General features: G+C 35.5%; 3 protein-coding genes across 3 annotated transcripts; 1 reads left to right on the top strand and 2 right to left on the bottom strand.

The window, feature by feature from the left end:
- Positions 1 to 227: 227 nt before the first annotated feature.
- On the bottom strand, positions 228 to 1,021 carry LOC114350294 (moricin). The gene is made up of 2 exons (XM_028301030.1): positions 854 to 1,021; positions 228 to 402 (listed from the first exon to the last, which is right to left on the bottom strand). The coding sequence occupies exons 1-2, from the start codon at positions 962 to 964 to the stop codon at positions 322 to 324; spliced, it is 192 nt and encodes a 63-aa protein (XP_028156831.1). The 5' UTR covers positions 965 to 1,021; the 3' UTR covers positions 228 to 321.
- A 10,020-nt stretch (positions 1,022 to 11,041) lies between these two features.
- Positions 11,042 to 11,810, top strand: LOC114350224 (uncharacterized). The gene has a single exon (XM_028300931.1). The coding sequence runs from the start codon at positions 11,079 to 11,081 to the stop codon at positions 11,808 to 11,810; it is 732 nt and encodes a 243-aa protein (XP_028156732.1). The 5' UTR covers positions 11,042 to 11,078.
- A 5,689-nt stretch (positions 11,811 to 17,499) lies between these two features.
- On the bottom strand, positions 17,500 to 18,212 carry LOC114350126 (uncharacterized). Its single transcript, XM_028300784.1, has 2 exons — positions 18,083 to 18,212; positions 17,500 to 17,590 (listed from the first exon to the last, which is right to left on the bottom strand). The coding sequence occupies exons 1-2, from the start codon at positions 18,194 to 18,196 to the stop codon at positions 17,516 to 17,518; spliced, it is 189 nt and encodes a 62-aa protein (XP_028156585.1). The 5' UTR covers positions 18,197 to 18,212; the 3' UTR covers positions 17,500 to 17,515.
- Positions 18,213 to 18,982: the final 770 nt, after the last annotated feature.

The raw sequence follows: 18,982 nt of genomic DNA, 5'->3' as shown, positions 1-18,982 counted from the left end.
GAGGGCTTTAGTGTGATGTGCACCAGAGTTATCTTCGTGTTCGTGTTCATTAATTTATATGTGTAACTAAAATATCTATTCATTATAGGTCAGCATATAAGCTTGATTGATTACAGATTTATTGTTTGATCAATGGTACCTAAATAATTTGTTTATTATATAACGTGATATGAAAGGATTCTAATTTATTTTTCTAAGGGGATTTAGGGTTAAGTAAAAAGATAAAATAATTGTAAAAAACATTGAACTTTATTAAACTTTTTGGTCCCAAAATTGTAATATCGTTAATCTAGAAGCTAATGAATGATTGAATTTTTCCGATCAGCCTGATCTCCTATCCTTGATGTTCCTGTATATTTCGTGAGCTGTTCCCGCGGCACCAAGCACGCCGATTCCTTTACCCTAGAAAATAGAAAATACATTAATTATTTATTTATTACATACATAAATCATATAAGTATCCGTACATGGAAGGAGGAAAGGAGTTACGTCACTTTATCCTACTTATTCGCGGTGGAAATTCAAAATGTTGATATTGGCTGGATTCCAAATAAAGTTAGGCTCTGTTATTGATCTAATATTTAGTAAGTAACTATGTACCTATGTATTGCCACGTTAAGTTTAAAACTTTTAATCATTGAATGGAGTCAGGGAACAAACTTTTAAGTTCGAGGACGCAGTCATGTTGTTTTGTAATTTAAAAAGTACAAAGAATAAACATTTAAGTAGTTTATTCTAAATCAAATGAAAACGTGACATGTCCCGTATTATTTGTTCTCTAATAAAAAATGTGATATTGTAGCAAAATAAACCTTATGGTTTATTTAATAATTATTTATTAAAGAATACTCACAACAGCTTTGCCAATCTGCTTCACAGGGACCTTGGGTGCTGGGTTGGCGTGACTGCCGACGAACATAGCGAGCAGCGCCATGACCATCATGAAAATGGCTGTGAACTTCATTTTAAAAATATTTCTTTTTTATTTCGTGGATACGAAGACAAACAACTCTACTTGGAGTTCTTAGTGTGAATGCGTTAAAGACGTGAAGTCTCCTATTTAAAGCTTGGCATTTTTCCGATTTTTTTCCTCCTGAGGAGCACGTGTGTTCGTAATACCTATGGGTTTATCCCGATAAATATTCATATCGTCGCGAAAACTTACTTACATTATAGGAATATAATTAATTACAATAAAATTGTAATCAAATTGTGATTTAAACAATAAGGAAACCTACGTTGCTTTGGAAAATATGATTTCTGCTTTTTAGTTTCTGCTTTCCATGCAAAAAAGAATAGTATTAACACGGAGATAATATTCCCATTTTAAAATGTAACGTGCTGTTTATTAATTAGACTGAGTGTAATATTGGACTACACCTAGTTATTTCGGTGATCGATTTCATGTGATTTTTATGTTTTCATAACACCTGGTAAAACAAATAATTCGCTGTGAATGTTATTTGGTCTTTAATTTATCATCTTGGTTAAATCCTAAAAACAACTTGTCTATAATAATAAGAATAAAAAATAATAGTTTTCGCACTTAAAATGAAAAGTAGAGATCTAATAAGCTATCAGGGTTGTCAAAGTGGGGTGCGTGAACCCTTAGGGGTTTGCTATTCGACGGCAGGGGGTTCGCGACAAGATTTAGTAGGCAGAATTTAGGTTAAAATTGTCCAAAATTAGTAAGTACCCTTTATTTTCTTCAATAGGCAATTTTATTATTTTCTTTGGGGGGAGGGGCGACTTAATTAGCTAGTTAAGGAGTTCGCTGTCACTTGGAAACTTTAACAGGGGTTCGTGGTGCTGAAAGTTTGAGAAACCCTGGCTAAATTATAATAATAAAAGTAGGTACATGCAAAAGTTTGAAGGGATGGTTAATGATGTTCCTCCTTTACGTAAAAAGTAACTGAATAGACGAAGTTTATAATCTAAGTAGCTAAGCAGATAACCAAGAGCGGTCTTATTCAGTTAAGTAAGTAAATAACTATCGTTGAAACAGTCCGTTAGTATACCTACGATCGTGAAGAGCCAAAAAAATTATCATGACTGGTCTATTGGATATAAATGATTGCTTCATCATTTCAGCCACAGAACGTCCACTGCTGAACATAGGCCTCCCTCCCCCAATCACTTCGACAACGCACGACTATTAGCGGGCTGCATCCAGCGCCTTCCTGCAATCCTGCTACCTTTATCAGGTCGTCGGTTCACCTTGTGGGTAGGTGGTGGCATGAATTTAGTAAAGATTTTAAGTGTTCAAATACATATATTAGGCTCGCTATATCATCCTTACTGAAAAACAACACTACAATAAGTTAAGTCTTAACAAATTTTCCTGCTCACTTTCCCGTGAATTACGCGAACTGGGTTATTCCGTCCATTTGTATTTGACAAACGTCGGCAATCACACTTCCTTGGCGCGAGGGATGCAAAATAATTTCATTTATTTTGTTTCTTGAATGAGCCTTATTATACAGGCCAATATGAAACAAGTAATAGATAAGTCCAGAATCTTGAAATTCTTGAAGGATATTTTATATGAGAACATGTATGGTAGGTAAGTTAATATGGTGAGTAAGAAGAAAGCGAGGCAAAAAGCTCATACTCTTACGTAGGTACTGGTATAAGACGTTTCACTATTTCTTTATGAACTTTTTATGTGTATTAAAAAAATAATTATGCAACTTTTTAATACCTGACCGCCTCAGAAGGAGGAGGTTAATGATTTCAATTTGTAACTTACGAGGACAAACAAGCAATTAGGTATGAATAAATAATAGAGGCATATGAACTTTCAACAGCTTTATTTACTTAAATAAAATCTAGGTACCTAAGTCACATTATTATTACCTACATAAGTAGTTTATTACAGTCGATTTTTTAGATATAAATGAGAAGTTAACATTGTTAGAGTTTCTTAATCTCTATTCTTGATGTTGGTGTCCACTTTGTATGCTGTTCCTGTAAAAGAATGTTAATAGTACAATTATGAAATAAAACTCTGAGATATAAATACTGTATCTATAAAACTTATACTCACAGCTTTGTCAATTTGCTTATGATTTTGATTTTTTGCCAATTAGGCGAAGGGTTGACGTGATCAGCGCCGACATACATCGCGAGCAACGCCATCACCACCATGGAAAGAGTTGAAAACTTCATGACTTAGAGATGATGTAGGTACAAATGCACGCTATGGCGAATCCGATGGGAATACATCTCGCTGCAGCAAATTCAGTATTTAAAGGCACAATAACGAAATGTTGTTTTCCTTAATTTCAATTACCGTAAGCTTGGGCTATCCCAAGCGCTATCTCTTACAAACGTCATTGTTAGTACCTACGCAGGTTTAGTCATAATAGTCAGTTCAGTGACATTTGCTCTGCATGCATACACGTTTGTAGACGTGAGTTGAATTATTGGTGTATGTATACGCTCACTTACCTAGGGTACTTAAATTTTTGTTTATAGGTAGTGTTAAAATAGATACAGATCTTTTAGTCATACCGGTAATACCTATTAAGTACTAAATGAGAATCGCAAAGTTAAAACTTTAACAAGGGTTTCCCAAGGATTAAAATGTTCAAAACATTTAAATCACTTACAGTTACATAGGCCCGGACTTGAGTATTTCAGTATAGTGAAATAGATACACATTACTCTGGGTACATTAATTATTCACAAGCATTATACATTAGTAGTTTAAGTACGTTTGTGGGAATCGAACCCGCAACCGCAGGCAGCGTTGTAATCCGTTACAAGAACACAATCATAAATCCTGTTAAATTTGGAAGGTTTTTTTTATTCACTTGGCCTGTATCTCCTCACCTGATGGTAAGTGATGATCAGGCCGAATACCAAACCGAGAAAAATATGCCCCCACTGGGAATTAAACCCGGGTCCTCTGCGTCTGAAGCAGGTGGTATTACCACTAGACCACAGAGGCGGTACTACTTACTGCCTTGTAGAGATGGGTTATACTAGGTAAATTTGATACTAGGTGCACCTATTCCTAGTATTTATTAATACTCGATCCAAATACCTATTCCACCTAGTACGTAGACATTTAGCATACTTGACGCGACTAGTGCGGACTAATCCACGTAATAGGACTTTAAAATACAATTCTTTGAAAAGATACAACCGTAGTATGAATACTTCAACAGGCTTAGGACTGTCAACTTAAAAGTTGGCGTATTTAAAAGATATCAATTTCATAAAAATATTTACATATTTTTTCTTATTTACATGAATATGGTTTGACTGCGTTTGTGTGCGTTTGCTTCGTCACGCTCAAATTTGTTTGGTCAGACAGAGACGGAGTGAATCTCTACGTTCGCACATAAGCTTAGCGAGAAATACTAGGTGCGCGTAATACACGACTACGGATTACGCAATAATAATACGATATTAAACACAAATAAACTCAACGACCTTTAAAATGGACAACGAATCAGAAATTGTTTTAATAACAAGTGCCACGCCATCTAGCGATGAGCGGTACAGGCGAACACCACGGTTGCCGGTGTGGCGCTAGTAGTATTGATTGTGAATGTGGTGTTACTCCAGATCTTCGATTTTCCTAGTTTTTATAGTTTTCCCTTTATGTAGTCATTAAACTCTGACTCTGTACCAAATTTCAGCTCTCTGAGTTAATGGGAAGTACTAGTTCTATTTTGATGATCATCAGTGAGTGAGTGAGTGAGTGTCGTAAATGCGAAACTTTGCTTTCGCTTAACTTCGGAACTAAATGACCTACAAACTTGAAATTTTGGATTTTAAGTATGTGATTATAGCTTACTAGATGACAAAAATTTCTGCGTTCTGGTCTTATCCAGAGGTTCTCAAATAGAGGCCTGAAAATGCGGCGAAATGGTTCCAGTAAAGATGGTACGGCAGTGTTTGCTTCGCGCTCGACTTGGCGGGGGCACTGCCGTGCCCCCAGATAGAGTAAAATCAACATTAATTCTGTTCGTATTGGAATATACATATGTAATAATACGAGTACCTACTATTGTAATAAGTTCACTTACAGTGAAAAAAGTAGCTTTGTAACTGGAGCAACACTTTAAATATTATAGATGTTGAACTCTTCGTATCTCTTCTCCATATCGAATAAAAAGAACACATCTTCTTTTGCCCCTATGTGTTATCCACTTAATCACGAAAGAACTAAATTACAGTACCTAACACAGTGAAAAACTTTGTAGCTAACGTTGTACCATTTTCTTCCATAAATGATGTCATGTTGATCTGCACCTTGACATGGATGTCGCGCCGTGTTATCGCTACTTTATGCCGACAACACCGGCTTCCATCAGCCACTCCCAACATTAAGTGACGACTTCCGTCACTTTACCGCTGCCCTAACCTGCCTTACTCCCTAAGAACCAAAGCACACGATGCAATGCGGCGGTGTGACACTGCAGCGGTGTCGCTGCGTCGTCATAAAAATTTATTTGGCGGGCGCACGAGCGGTACGGGCGCCGCGCTGCGCGAAACGGCGAAATCTTTGCGGTGCGGCGCCGCAACGTATCGTGTGCTTTTGCTCTAAAGTCGTTTACGTAATTCCAGGTCTAACTGTCACTCTCGATCATGCCAGCTCTTGCTTTACGTGAAAGGGATGGACATATATTCGAAATTTGTTTTTCAGAGTACTCCCGCTTGCTAGTCATATCCGACCTCATAAACGCATTCTGCGCGGTTTTGTACCTGAGGTATTTGGGAAACTAAATCAGACATTCTTTTCCAGTTCGTAAACTGATTTACGAAAAGTCTGTAAAGAAGGGAAGGAAATTATTTTGCGAATGTTTGATAGGATCTAGGATTTACACAAATAAAAGACACAGGCTTGGCTTCGAATTGTTTTATACCTCAGTTGCGTGTTACAACACTTACCCTATTCAAATATTACAATTTGTCTCCAATTAGTATTAGTAACAACGACAATAGCTTGTTAACACCAATAATGTCAACGTTAACAATAGAATTAATTATATCGTGATTTAGCCGTGATAATTACCTACCAGTGATTGCGAGGCGAGTTGCACGTGCGAAAATATTGTGAACTCAATTATAAAATGTACGTACCTACAGACCTACATATTGTACCTACATGTTTATACATATATGTATGTTGTATGTATTACACAAATTGTACCTACGTTTTGGCTTTTTTGTTACACATGATAAGGTTTATTATAATTCTGTCATTTTTCTGTCGAATGGAAAAACTAATTCACACATTGGAAAATTCTTCCACCATCGTCAATCTTCTTGAACTAACATCATATTCTAAACCAATTATATTCTATTTTCTAAACTTTTTAAAAAGAAAGTTAAATGTAGGTATTTTTGCACGAAGTAATCACCTATACCAAGACCGTTGAATAATGTTGTTGAAAACAGCGTCTAAGTACAGTCCACGCCGTTATCATTTAATAATCTCATGAAAAGTAGCTAAGTGCATGTAACACTGAAAAAATATATTAGTTCGTGTAAAATAAAATAGAAAAATAAATAAATTGTCCAGCAGTGGACGTCATTTGGCTGAAAAAATAAATAATAATAATAATAAAAGTTATCTATTTATAAATTAAGTATCGCTAATAAATAATGTAATAGGACGCGCATTTTGTTAATGGTGTGTGGTCTATCTGTTCACTACAACGTAGTTCCGATATCATATTTAAAATGAAATTACTAGGCTTAGGGTGGGTAGCTCCAAAATAGCGGTTAAAGGTAAAGTTTTTGTCAAATTTAGCAGTAGAAATATTTTTACTGACTTTTAGATTTATCTTGTGAAGCACTACTGCTATTACTACGATAGCACATAGAGCCCTTTCTGCGTTTGTCTGTAGTTCCATGCCTTAGGAAATCCAAAATCCGTCCAAGAATTCACCATCAGCTCATTTTCCAAATCGGTCAATTTAAGTTTGATAACAATCTTTCTTTTGCATTTTTTATCACTTTCGTCATCAGGAGAGCTGGATTCCCAAAGAATATCACGAATAAAAGTCATTTTATTAAGTTTTTAAGTAAATACAATTATCTTTTCACTGACATTTCAAGTTGACAGTTCATTTGACACTAACTATTACAATAACCGGCCAAAATCGGGCGGATACTGTTGCCGTTAAATATGACGTCATTTAACTGTTTGTCAAACTGGTGCAACCCAATTTTTGTCTGACTGGTGGTTTAACTGAAATTTTGAGCTCAGTAACTGTTAAAGTAAGATAGTGCAACCCACCCTTAGGATGTCTCTACCATTCTCTTAGACCGAGTTGCACCACCTAACTTTAACAATTATAACCGGTGTGTTATGTATGGAGTTTGACAGATTTCTGACGTTTGTTAAATTCAAAGTAAGATGGTGCAACCCAGCCTTCAACTGTTTGTTTTCCGACAGATAAAGAAAAGGAACAGGTGAAACATGTTGCAGTCGATCTTTATTTCAAAATGTAAAATGTAATAATGTTCTAATGACGTTCGGCGCGGACTGTACATTAAAAATCAAGTTTACAAACGAGACGTTCTTTGATATTTTCATGCCTGAGCTGGGTTGATCAAGAATCCGATTATTATCAGCAGACTTTTGGAGCGGACGTAAAATATGTACTTTATTACGGTAAGGTAATATAAAATATTCTGTACTTTATGACTTCTGAACAAGTACATATATTGGAATTCAATTTGCAAATCAGACAAATATGTACCTACTGGGAAACTTTTGAACTTTTAGCGTAGACGAAAACCCTAGAACCTAATGGATTAATATTAAAGTACTTAGCATAGAAGCTTTATTTAGTTTAATTTTTAATTTCAGCAAAGTACCACCCATATTACGATCTCCCAGTGCTAAAGCGAAATTATAAGTCCACTAATTGATAGAAGGGTAGGTAAACAAATACCTACTATTAAAAAGTCCCAGTCTATAAACAGGCGTTTTCGTACATCACCTCAAAATATTGATAAAAACGTGTAAATAAACGTCATCAACATCATATTTTATGCATGGAAATGCTAATTTCAGCGCTATAAAAAAGCGTCTAATTAATTTATAAGACTTGATTACCCACAGACACAGACCAGGACAGGTAAAGCTTTAATATCTTGTAAAGCACTCAAAATTTCAGCGATTAAGCAGGCTTTACACTTAGTTAAGTTTTTAATAATTGCCAAGATGAGTAATCCGGGCTTTAGCCTCTCTTTGCGACCCGAACCGAAACAATAGTAACTTAAGCAATTAGCTGGAGTCCAACGAAGCGTCATTTAACCTTAAAATTGTTTGCACAGAACTTTGCCAACTTCCTAACAGATTCAATCGATATCTGCCGGATTACTGTGCTGAAGGTTTGAAGACTTTACCTTGCCTGAGCTTGTTAAGTTGAACAACATTCTACAGCGCCTGAATATAGGCAACCTATGAATTGAAATTGAAATTACGAAACAGAGTTTTATTTTTGTGAAAACCATTCACCTTATTAACACGTTCACTTCAATCATTATGACCTTTTCTAACGGTAACTGAATGAGTTCGGTCTTGTACATCTAATCCACTGTTGATTCTATCGCACTAATGTCAGTTAGTTACCTTGTTTACCATCAGTTGAAGAATTTATTTGTGATTTGTTAATTGTTCACTGGTAGTTCTCTCCCCCCTAAAGCCAGATATGCGTACGTTTTCTGCCATTAAAACTAAATTGATTATTCCGTTCTTCTGCTTCTGTTCAACATTTTTTGTTGGATCAGAACTCGCCACTGTCGTCGCTCGAACAGCGCTTAATCTTTAAACGAAGTTAAATAATTGTTCTGAACATTAATTACAACGAAATCCATACCAATTAATTGTTCCCTTGTAATTCTCATTCACGCTGAATCCTTTTAGTGAAGATCAAAAGTGAAGCGAACTGTGCCGCCCACATTTAATTGATACCACAGTTTGTTCAACAAGCCGCGTCTAATTATAATGAAACAAAGACCGTTGAGCTGCGGACATCGAATCAGTTTAACTTAATGAACTTTGAAGTCTTGGTTTTTCTTCCAATTACTGAGAAGTACCTAAATAATCTACTTCGGAAATTGGCGAAAATTTAAGACAATCCGCTTTGATAGTCAATAATATATTTTTTAATTCAAATATGTATTTAAGACTGTTTTATGTTATAACCTTCAATTAATTCTGAGAATTAGTACTTAGATTAAAGAACATTAAACGTGAGGCAAAGACCTCAATTACCTAAACTTACGACCCTTATAACTGCCAGATGTTTTAATTAAGCTTTTCAATCTCTTTTTCAAAGAATAAGTTATGTAGTCAAATGAACCTCAGCCCACATAAAGGTAAGGTAAGGTTGACCCAAACCCCGTGCAATTCGAAATATTACCATAATAACATAACATATATTTTATTTTCGAAGCCACCTCGTGTCCAAAGCGCTCCACCGATTATTCAATTCTGATCAACCCGAAGGGTGCACTGTACATAAAGAAGGAAATGACCAGCGAAACGAGGCGTGTTGACAGAGCCCCAACTGTAACAAAATAGGGTCCAAGGCAGGAAAATGTCCACGCCCGTGAGATTTCCTTTAGTTTACCTTGGCCCTTGTCTCTATTGACCCACACTTTTCAGCAACCTAACCCTTGCAATTTTAATATCGGTTACCGAAGCCCGCACACTTGCATACCTTCAATATTATATTCAATTTCGGTGTCTCATCAGCCGAAGGCTAAAATTTGCAGCTAACATAACTTAGATATCTACGCTTTTATTCTCTTAATAATAAATTACGGTGCCAATGAATAAGTCGTTACTGAGTCGTTTATTTTCAAGAAAGCCAATGGAAACAAAAGGAAAAGGTAAATGACATGAAGCCAAAACAATCACAATCAACATATCAAAGGTTTTGTTCGTTGTTAAAGATCAAACAATTTCTCTTATTTGGAGACTTGTCAACCTGGTAAATAATAAGCTACAACGTCCCCGGTGGGGGCGTGAGATGCATTTGCTTACAACCAATTTAGCAATAACTATCTGGCAACAAAAGGTGTTTTATTAATGAAAATCAGTGGTTTGAAATGTTAACCCATTAGCCGCCACTATTTCTCGGGGCAATTCGTCAATGCCCCATTGATCCCGGATGGCACGTGCCCCGTCTTGTGCCCGCTCTCACGTAAAATATCCCGAGGCGCCTGGAAACTGAGAAATAAACTGTGTAGGTAATATCTTAACTTACGGTACTTAATTAAAAGAAACACAAAACTAATAATAAAATAGGTACTCATTTTCGTCCTTCGAGTACTATTAATAATAATTCATCTTTCATTTTAAATATTATTATTCAAACTAGGTGGCTCCTTCTCATATCTAATTACAGAAAAAAAAGCAAAATGTTAAATCACGTTGAAACCGCCTTTTCTGTGACTTACAACGTAGCCTAGTTCTTTCGTTTCGTTGGATTTAAGGTATTTTCTAAGGAATAGTATTCCAAAATTCAATTTCAGGGGTAGAAATGAGATTTATGCGAAGAAAGCCGCAAGCGTCCGCTCACTGGTATTGAACAATAAACATAGCAACCCATTTTACAGCTCAATTGGTGGGGCAAAGGGTTAAATAAAATGAAGTTTACCCAAAATCTTATTTATCGTATCGTTCACTCCCGAACTATCAAGTTTCAAGTGACGAATTTTATCGCAAACTTGGTACCTACTTGAATATTGAATACTTCGGGAAAGTTTGACATCAAATCAAATATTTTGCACCATAACTTTAAGAGTTGTGCAGAACATTTTTGAGTATTATTACTATTTTAATGAGGGTCAGAGTAAAAGAATACAAGTGGTAAAGTTTTATCAGTATCCGTTTAGTAATTTCTCACTTTATTACAAAAACTTAACGTAAAACTCACCTTTCACAAATACCTACCTACACCTACATTTTGTTTAGATACTTCTTGTATTACATAAGTATGACACTTTGATTGCTTCGACATAAATCATTTTCACATCAATGTCTTCTCATGTGACAAAATAATGTAAACAAAGATTTTATTTGTAAATTAATAAAAGCCATGTCGGGATATCTCTGGGGTATTGGACAACTCGTCAACGATCCCTCACCACATTTGATAAATGTTATACACCGCCACATATTTAAGAAACAAGAAAACGTTTACACAGCATGTAACAGCAATCATCGACCGGAAAAGCCCATTCTTAACGTTGCGAGTTCGTCGAGTAAGAGCATTGGCAACAAGGCAAATGATTCGGGGTGCGTGACAATTTCCAACAGCAAAAAAGTTTGTGAACTGCCGACCGTGAAATCCGAGGGCATTCAGGTGGGAGGCGTTACAAGGCGCCGGCATGTTTCGACTCAAACTCACGGCTCCGGCTCCGTGTCGAAAAAGCTGAGCCGAACGACAAGCGTTCGACAAGTCGATCAATTGGACCGCAGCACAGCCGTTTGCTATGCATGCGTCAAGAAAAAGAACGCCGAAACGAATACAGAAGAACACAAAGTGTGCAACAATCATCGGCAAGTATTCGCAGTGCTTAGCCAATGGCCCATTAGCCAACGCACTAAAACTACAGAATCCCGTGCGCTAATGTACATAAAGTCGACAATACGCAATCTTGTCGATGTATTAAAGTTGGAGAAAATTGAAACCATACCGCCTTACAGGCCACAGGACAAAGAGATTTTGAAGTTATATCGTTCCGCAAGTTTTGACCACTTATGTGTTCATGATAAGAAATCAAAAGTAGCTGAAAAAACTAAGAAGATAAAAATTGACGTCTCATAGACATTCCTAGTCCTTTTACTTTAATATTACAGTCCGAATAATATAAACCTTTTGACGTGGGATACGGGATGATACCATGAATAATATAGTGTCCCTAAAGGCCGGTGGTTGGCATCCATAGAATGAAGATTGAGAAGCTGACTGTTGCGTCAACTTTCATTATTTGGGTCTTGGTCCAAGTACAGTAGATGAATATTTTATAAATGAAAATAATATACAGAGTAATCATCATCATCATCAACAGCCCTTTACAGTCCACTGCTGGACTATGAGCCTCCTCCACTATAGTGGAGGGTTTTGCCATAATCTCCACGCTTGGCAGGCGGGTTGGAGATCGCAGTTTAAAAGATTGATGTTTTAAAGATTGATACAGAGTAATACTCTGCTCTAATTACTCGGTGCTGATTTCTATCTCTGCGGACAAAAGAGAAGCAGAGGTCTAAATTAAATTTTCACCTGTTGCATGACAAACGCCATCGCCCCCTCCCAGGCGACTTCACACTGAGCACGCTGCTATAACTCAAGATAAAAAAGAAATATGGTACCTGTCTGTGACATGGTAGATTAAATAAAGCAGTCTTATGGTAATTTATGATGGCTCACTGATAATAAATCATTTGATATTACCTACTTATTATTGCCTTTTTCTCATGACGCATGACGACGCATGACGGCCGTCTGGCCTAGTGGACTGTTGTATGATGGTTGCTGGTTGAAATCTTGTAAAGGACACATTTCTGTCTTGAACTAATGAACGATCTGTCACATAAAATTAAATGTTCTCCATAATTAGTCGGACTTTCTTCACCTATTGCAGCTCTTTTTGGGGGGTTTATCTGACAAACAGAAGGTACCTAAAGTATTTTCTGAGATCTCGAGTTCGATACCTACATACTACTTACGAATATCTCTAAAGAAGCTCCAAAACATAAGTGTATATTACTTTTACAGATAACTGAAACTGCTATTCGACATGAGCCTATATAAATAGATTGCAAAATTACATTTGACTATCTTATTCAGAAAACAGGAAAAAAATAAGAAGAGTACAAACAAATACGATTTGAGGAGAAAAGAAACTTGTGTTTTTTCCTCTTCATACCACATTTTGTTTTATGTACATCCGTATTTTTACGGTTGGGATGCCTATTAATTAGACGCTCAATAAACATAATGAAGTCGGTTAAAAAGCTTTTTGTCGATAAACATCAACTTCGTTCTAAAGAGAAACAAACAATCGTTACGAAAATTGATTCCATTACAAATATGAAGGCGCAAAAAGACTTTTTTATCGTTAAAAATCAAACGCCCGCTTTGAGGCACTCAAGCAATTTACGTGTATAACCAATACCTTTTCTTTTTGAGCAATCTTCACCGGCAGAATACAAAATTGCGGCAACAATAAAGAGTGTTCTCTACAAACAATTTTTGACAAACAGTGGTACTTGAAAACTTGGGCGTTTCGTATTTATTGCTACTTCCACCGTTTTGCGTCGGCGAAACGACTGTTGGTATTAGCCTACAACGCATTTTAACTTTCAAAGAAAACTTCAATATTTTTATACTCAGGTAGATTCAAAGTGCTTTACTCGGAAAATAATCTGATGTTTGCCGCAGACATCTCATTTTATAGGCAATTCTAAAAGCTGACTCGCTTTGAAATTTTCGAGAGCCTGTCGACGCGACAATATGCAATAGATCTTTCATCGTATTTCCGATACTGTGAATTTCTGTCGAGAGTTTTCCACTTAAGAGCGTTTACGCCGTTTGGCGCAAAAACAGTACTTTTTCAACTCGTTACAATCATTAACCAGTAATACTACAAATATGTTATAGGCATAAATAGTTAGGCAATTTCGTCGTCTAAATAGTTAATTGAGAAAATATTGCGATTAGTTTAGCATTTAAGAATTCTATCAAGATAAGTCCACACAGGTTTTGTAAATTTCCACTTTAGCGTCAGTTTACAAGCTGAAATTTATATAAAAGTACTGTAAAACGATTTAACAAACATTTATATCCTATAGCATAGATCCTTGGGCAAATAGTTATCTGAGAAAATTTTTAGATTTAAGCATTTTACAATAAAAAATCACAAATTAAAAGAACGTGAAATACCCAAAAATCAAAGTGATTTTTTCACCAATTCGTCTCACCCCTAAGCTTTTGGCTACCGCCGGCGCACTAAGCCGGTTGATGCCTAATCTCGGAGGCCCGGCCGCACTGAGTCGCTGACTATACTTTTGCGTCGCGCGTTATATGGTCCTATATGGGGCTCGAGTATGGCACAGTGCTGTGTAGTCGTGGAGCATCCTACTGTTCAAAAAAGCGCAACGCATGATATCACTGAGGCACAGGCTGAGGTAATTCGTGGATACCGCATAGTATCCGCAGTCCGTCTATTCCCGGTTGTGGACACTGACTATGTCCCTACTGAGGATAAATGGGAAAAAAAATTGTCATTAGTGGCGACGTATAACAATCCTACTAATATTATAAATGCGAAAGTTTGGATGTCTGGATGTTTGTTACTCTTTCACTCAAAAACTACTGAACGGATTTTGTTGAAACTTTACAGTATTATTGTTTATAAACCAGATTAACATAATTATAGGCTATAATTTATGACGATAATTATGTGACAAATAAATTTCAATAAATAAATAAGGTGTCTAAAAAGCGCAATCTATCGTCATTGGTTAAAATCTACAGCGCTGGACAAACTACTGTTTTTGACGTTCGTAAATATTCATGCGGGGAAGCCGTGAAACGCCATCTATCAACATGATATCAAACAACATATTTTACGAACTAAGGAGTAAAACGAGGTCCACGCGTACGAAGTCGCGGGCGGCCGCTAGTCTATATATATAAAAATGAAACCCGTTTCGCGTTGTCACGGCATCACGTGTGAACGGCTGAACCGATTTCGATAATTCTTTTTTTTAAATGTTTGTGGAAGTCCAAGGATGGTTCTTACGGAAAAAAATATTAAGAAAATCTCTACGCTAAGGCGGTACGAAGTTCGCCGGGTCAGCTAGTTCAAAATAAAATTAATAATATTTGTATTCATTTGGTCTTACTTGACTTTTACTTTACGTATGTCATGCACGATTACATTTGCGTCAATATTTGTGTACGTCTCCANTTGGAGCGGCAGGCACAGCCCACGAAGTGTACACCAACATCAAGAATCGAGGATAAAATAATATAATTTATTACTGTTCTTTAATTTTTTTACCTATTTATAATTTAATGATAGTTAAATCTTTTCCACCCTAAACATGGATTGTCAACGTCAATATTTTATGTTAAACATAATTCTTAATGTAATAGACTAAAAACTATATGAAAATAAATTCTTTACTACTTTCAAAGTTCCTAAACATGACTTTTCACTTTATCAACCCAGAAAGTTTGGAAGAACTCACAAACACATACAAGTTACAACAAAATTTCTCACTAAAACCTATCTTTTTGTTGAAACTTTCCTTTTTGTGCACAAACATAAATATTATGTTGTAAGTAGGTAATATAATTTCCTTCTACCTAAGTAGTTAAGTGAGCAAGGATCAGAGATCTCTCTGTTCGTTTCATAGGGAAAGTTGATCGAAATATTCGTAACCGACGCGGTTTATAGATATTTTAGAATGTTATCATAATTATAAGTAATAGTAATAAAGACATCTCTAAAAACAAAATTATTTAGGATATTCTGAACTTTAAGGTAAGTAACTATGTAGTTAATAAAACATTAATATGGTGATGAATCGGAGTATCGAACCCGTAACCGCAGGTAGTGTTCGGTTACACTGACATAGAAATTCTATTAAACTCGGAAGGAATTTTTTTCTGTTAGAAAATATCTTTATTAATAACATGCTGTCTATTAATTAATAATCACTATAGTTCATTTCACCTAAGATTTTTTTTTTTTCTTGACTTTCGCGGTTTGCGTTTAGCCACAACGGTTTCACCTAAGATGATCCGTATGACACTTCAAAGTTATCCATATTACGCATACTACATATGCAGAATATTTTTGAAAAAATATTTGTATTTTATTAGCAATATAATAAAAAAAAAAAAATAACTACTTGTCTTGAAATATATAGTAAAATCTGAGTCTATTGATTATATTTCGATTAAATACGACGCAAAAATATTTTTTGCGTCGTATTTAATCGAAATATAATCAATAGACTCAGATTTTACATTTAATGTACGCAATGTGTGAAACGGAATAGATTTAGTGCTGAGGTATTTGATGTATAACAAAATCGATTATTTCCGCGATTCATTAATCGATTGCAGTGAATACTTAGTTATTAAAAACATCACAAAAATCAACTATATTTTTCGATTGTTGACTTTAATAAACGCATTGAAAATAAATTAATAGTTTTTAATTTAAAGAAACAGAACCAGTACTTTTTAGGAATCGTTTTTTTTAACACGAAGTCCATGGAATTTGAATATTACCAATAAAAAATTGTTAAAATAATATTTGTAATTAAAAAAAACATGTTTTTGTTAAATAACACCTATACAAAATATTTCTCTAAAAGTAGGTTTTAGTAACTCTTAGAAAAAAATCGATAGATAAATCGCTATGGTTTAGTTATGTGACATCTCTATAACTTTCAAACTCGAAACGTCATACGAATCATCTTAGGTGAAAAAGACTATAATCTATACATATATACAACTAAATGTTAACAAATAACTACTAAACTAAACTATAACTAAATAAAAAAAGGGTAAAAATTAAAATTATGTATATACCTACAAGCTTTATAAATAAAAAATTTCATCTAAGTCGCTACCTTGGGGGAAGGTGCCCAAAAGGCTGGCCACATTGCCACGCTGGATGGCAAGGCTGATGCGTTGGCCAAGGTAAAGGCCAGCCTTTGTATCGTAAGATAGTTTTTAATTGTTTTATGTTTATGTTGTAAGTACTACAGTAACTTATTAAGTAGTAATCTGTGGTACTACTGCCTTGATAAGTGCAGATGCGCTTAACAATACAATTCCGACCAAAGGAAAAAGATCTATGTTTTCAAAAAAACATGCTTTGTAAGTGTAATCCACCAACGGGTGAACTCCTTTTGCTGTTTTTTATTTTTTATGACGACAGTCCAGTCTTTCTTGAATAATGTACAGTCGCACAATCGCACTGTACCTACATGATTTATTTTTTGTTGCAAAATAGCACCTATTGCCATTATATGAAATGCCACAGTATTATTTCATTGTTCCTATGGTCGTCTGTACAATGGCTGTTGCACGAATTTTGTGCGTTAGGTTTTAGTTTTAGCATTCCTTTTAATTTTCTTATGCAAGCGAATTAAATTATATTACACTGGTAAGTTGTATGCTGGAAGCCTGAAAGACCAGTTAGTGGGCTGAGTGTGAGTTTACATCATGAAAATTTTAGTTTTTGAACGTTTCCCGCTAGGGGCGCTTTACAATTCGTCATTTTTTGACGCGCTCGAACTCACACTCAGCCCTCAGATGTGCCTCAGAGCACTTATTGAAGTAAAAACACGTAAGTATTTACTATTATTAAAAGATGTTACCTAATTATGGTATTCGAGATTATTATAAAACAGAATAAATCCCTAAAGGTTTGTATGGTACCTAAAGGTTTAGCTGTATTGCTAAAACAAAAAAAAAAGGAAAATGTTATTTTTATTTGAAAATATTTATCCTCGGTTTCTGATGCGGTCGTAAACGTCACGGGCAGTGCCTGCTGCGCTAGCTATTCCAAATCCAGTTTTCTAAAAGAGAAAAATCTTCATAAAATAACACTATACCGTACCGCAAAATCTAAAAGACCCATGGAAAAATTCACGATTCACGAAAAAGAAAACAGAAAAATGAATAGATTCTACGCTCACTATGAAGAATTTTCTTTCACAACTTTCAGAGTTACAGTTAAAAATAAACTAAGTACTTAATAATGTATGCGGCTCGCAAAAAGTGATAACTCAAATCGTTGTGTTATTTTACTGAGTAGTAGTAGAGATATACTTAACTTAATAGTCAATGAAGATAATTATTGTAAGTACCTACATATTATTAAGTTGATTTGCGCTGGTTAAGTGCTTACTTTAAAATAAATTATGTAATAAACAAAAAAAAATTGGTATGGTCCCTTGATGTGGGTATCTATTTTGATAATGGAAAGGGAATCAAAACATTCTGCGCATGTTTTTGTTAGCGCCAAAATGTTATGGGACTATCCTAATATTTTTTTGCTATGCACTTACCACAGCTTTGCCAATTTGCCTGACTGGCACCTTCGGCTCAGGATTACCGTGACCAGCGCCGAAGAGCATTGCGAGGACTGCCATCACCACCATGAGAAAAGCCGAGAACTTCATGTTGGATTATTTGATAAAGCAATCAGGAATTGACTTGATCACTGAAGCGTGAAGTCTACGAATGATTAAAGAAGATGCTACAGCTGTATTTAAACCTAAAGATTCAGGTACTACATTTTCCTTCTTTACCTACTTAATGTCTATTTATTTGTATCTAGATACTAGCATAAGTAATTTGGTTATTCCGCTTGTGGTGTGATTTCATATAATTTTATCTCCTTATCCCTAATCATTGCCGGTCCGTTAAATTGGTTTCGAAGGATGTGTTTATTTGAAATAAGTAAATACCTACTTCAATTTCTTGTCCTGTTTTGAAATAAGTAAAATGTTCGGCAGAATCGCCTCTCAAAGTAGTTACTTATCTACTTCTTTTTCTTGTAAGTTACATAAACGGGCTTTGATGCCTGAATACAGTGGCGGCGTAGCATGGGTTGGCTAGGGCATGCAAACCGGTTAACCGGATAACCGACACAATTTGAAACTCGGTTTTTGTCAGTTATAAATCCGGGTTTTTCGGTTATTTCGGTTTTTCTGCTACGATTTTAGATAATTTAATAACTCATACAAAAACATGCTTCTTTAGTCATATCAATAAAAACAATATTGTAATGCAATGTGAATGAGTAGAGTATAGTCTATGGCTATGGTATTGAACTAAAGTACCATGAGTATCTTCTAGCTAAAGCTATAAGCGCGCGGGCGCAAAATGGAACGCGCTTTGTATTTGACCATTGCCGCCATTTTGCTTTGCTAGTCTCTGTCAGTGTCAACTTACATATTATTTAA

The sequence above is a fragment of the Ostrinia furnacalis genome, unplaced genomic scaffold, assembly GCF_004193835.3.
Source record: "Ostrinia furnacalis isolate ACB-3 unplaced genomic scaffold, ASM419383v2 OfSCF0074, whole genome shotgun sequence".
Taxonomy (NCBI): Eukaryota; Metazoa; Arthropoda; class Insecta; order Lepidoptera; family Crambidae; genus Ostrinia; species Ostrinia furnacalis.
The sequence above is the reverse complement of the archived record's forward strand: the minus strand, read 5'-3'. Positions and strand labels throughout refer to the sequence as shown.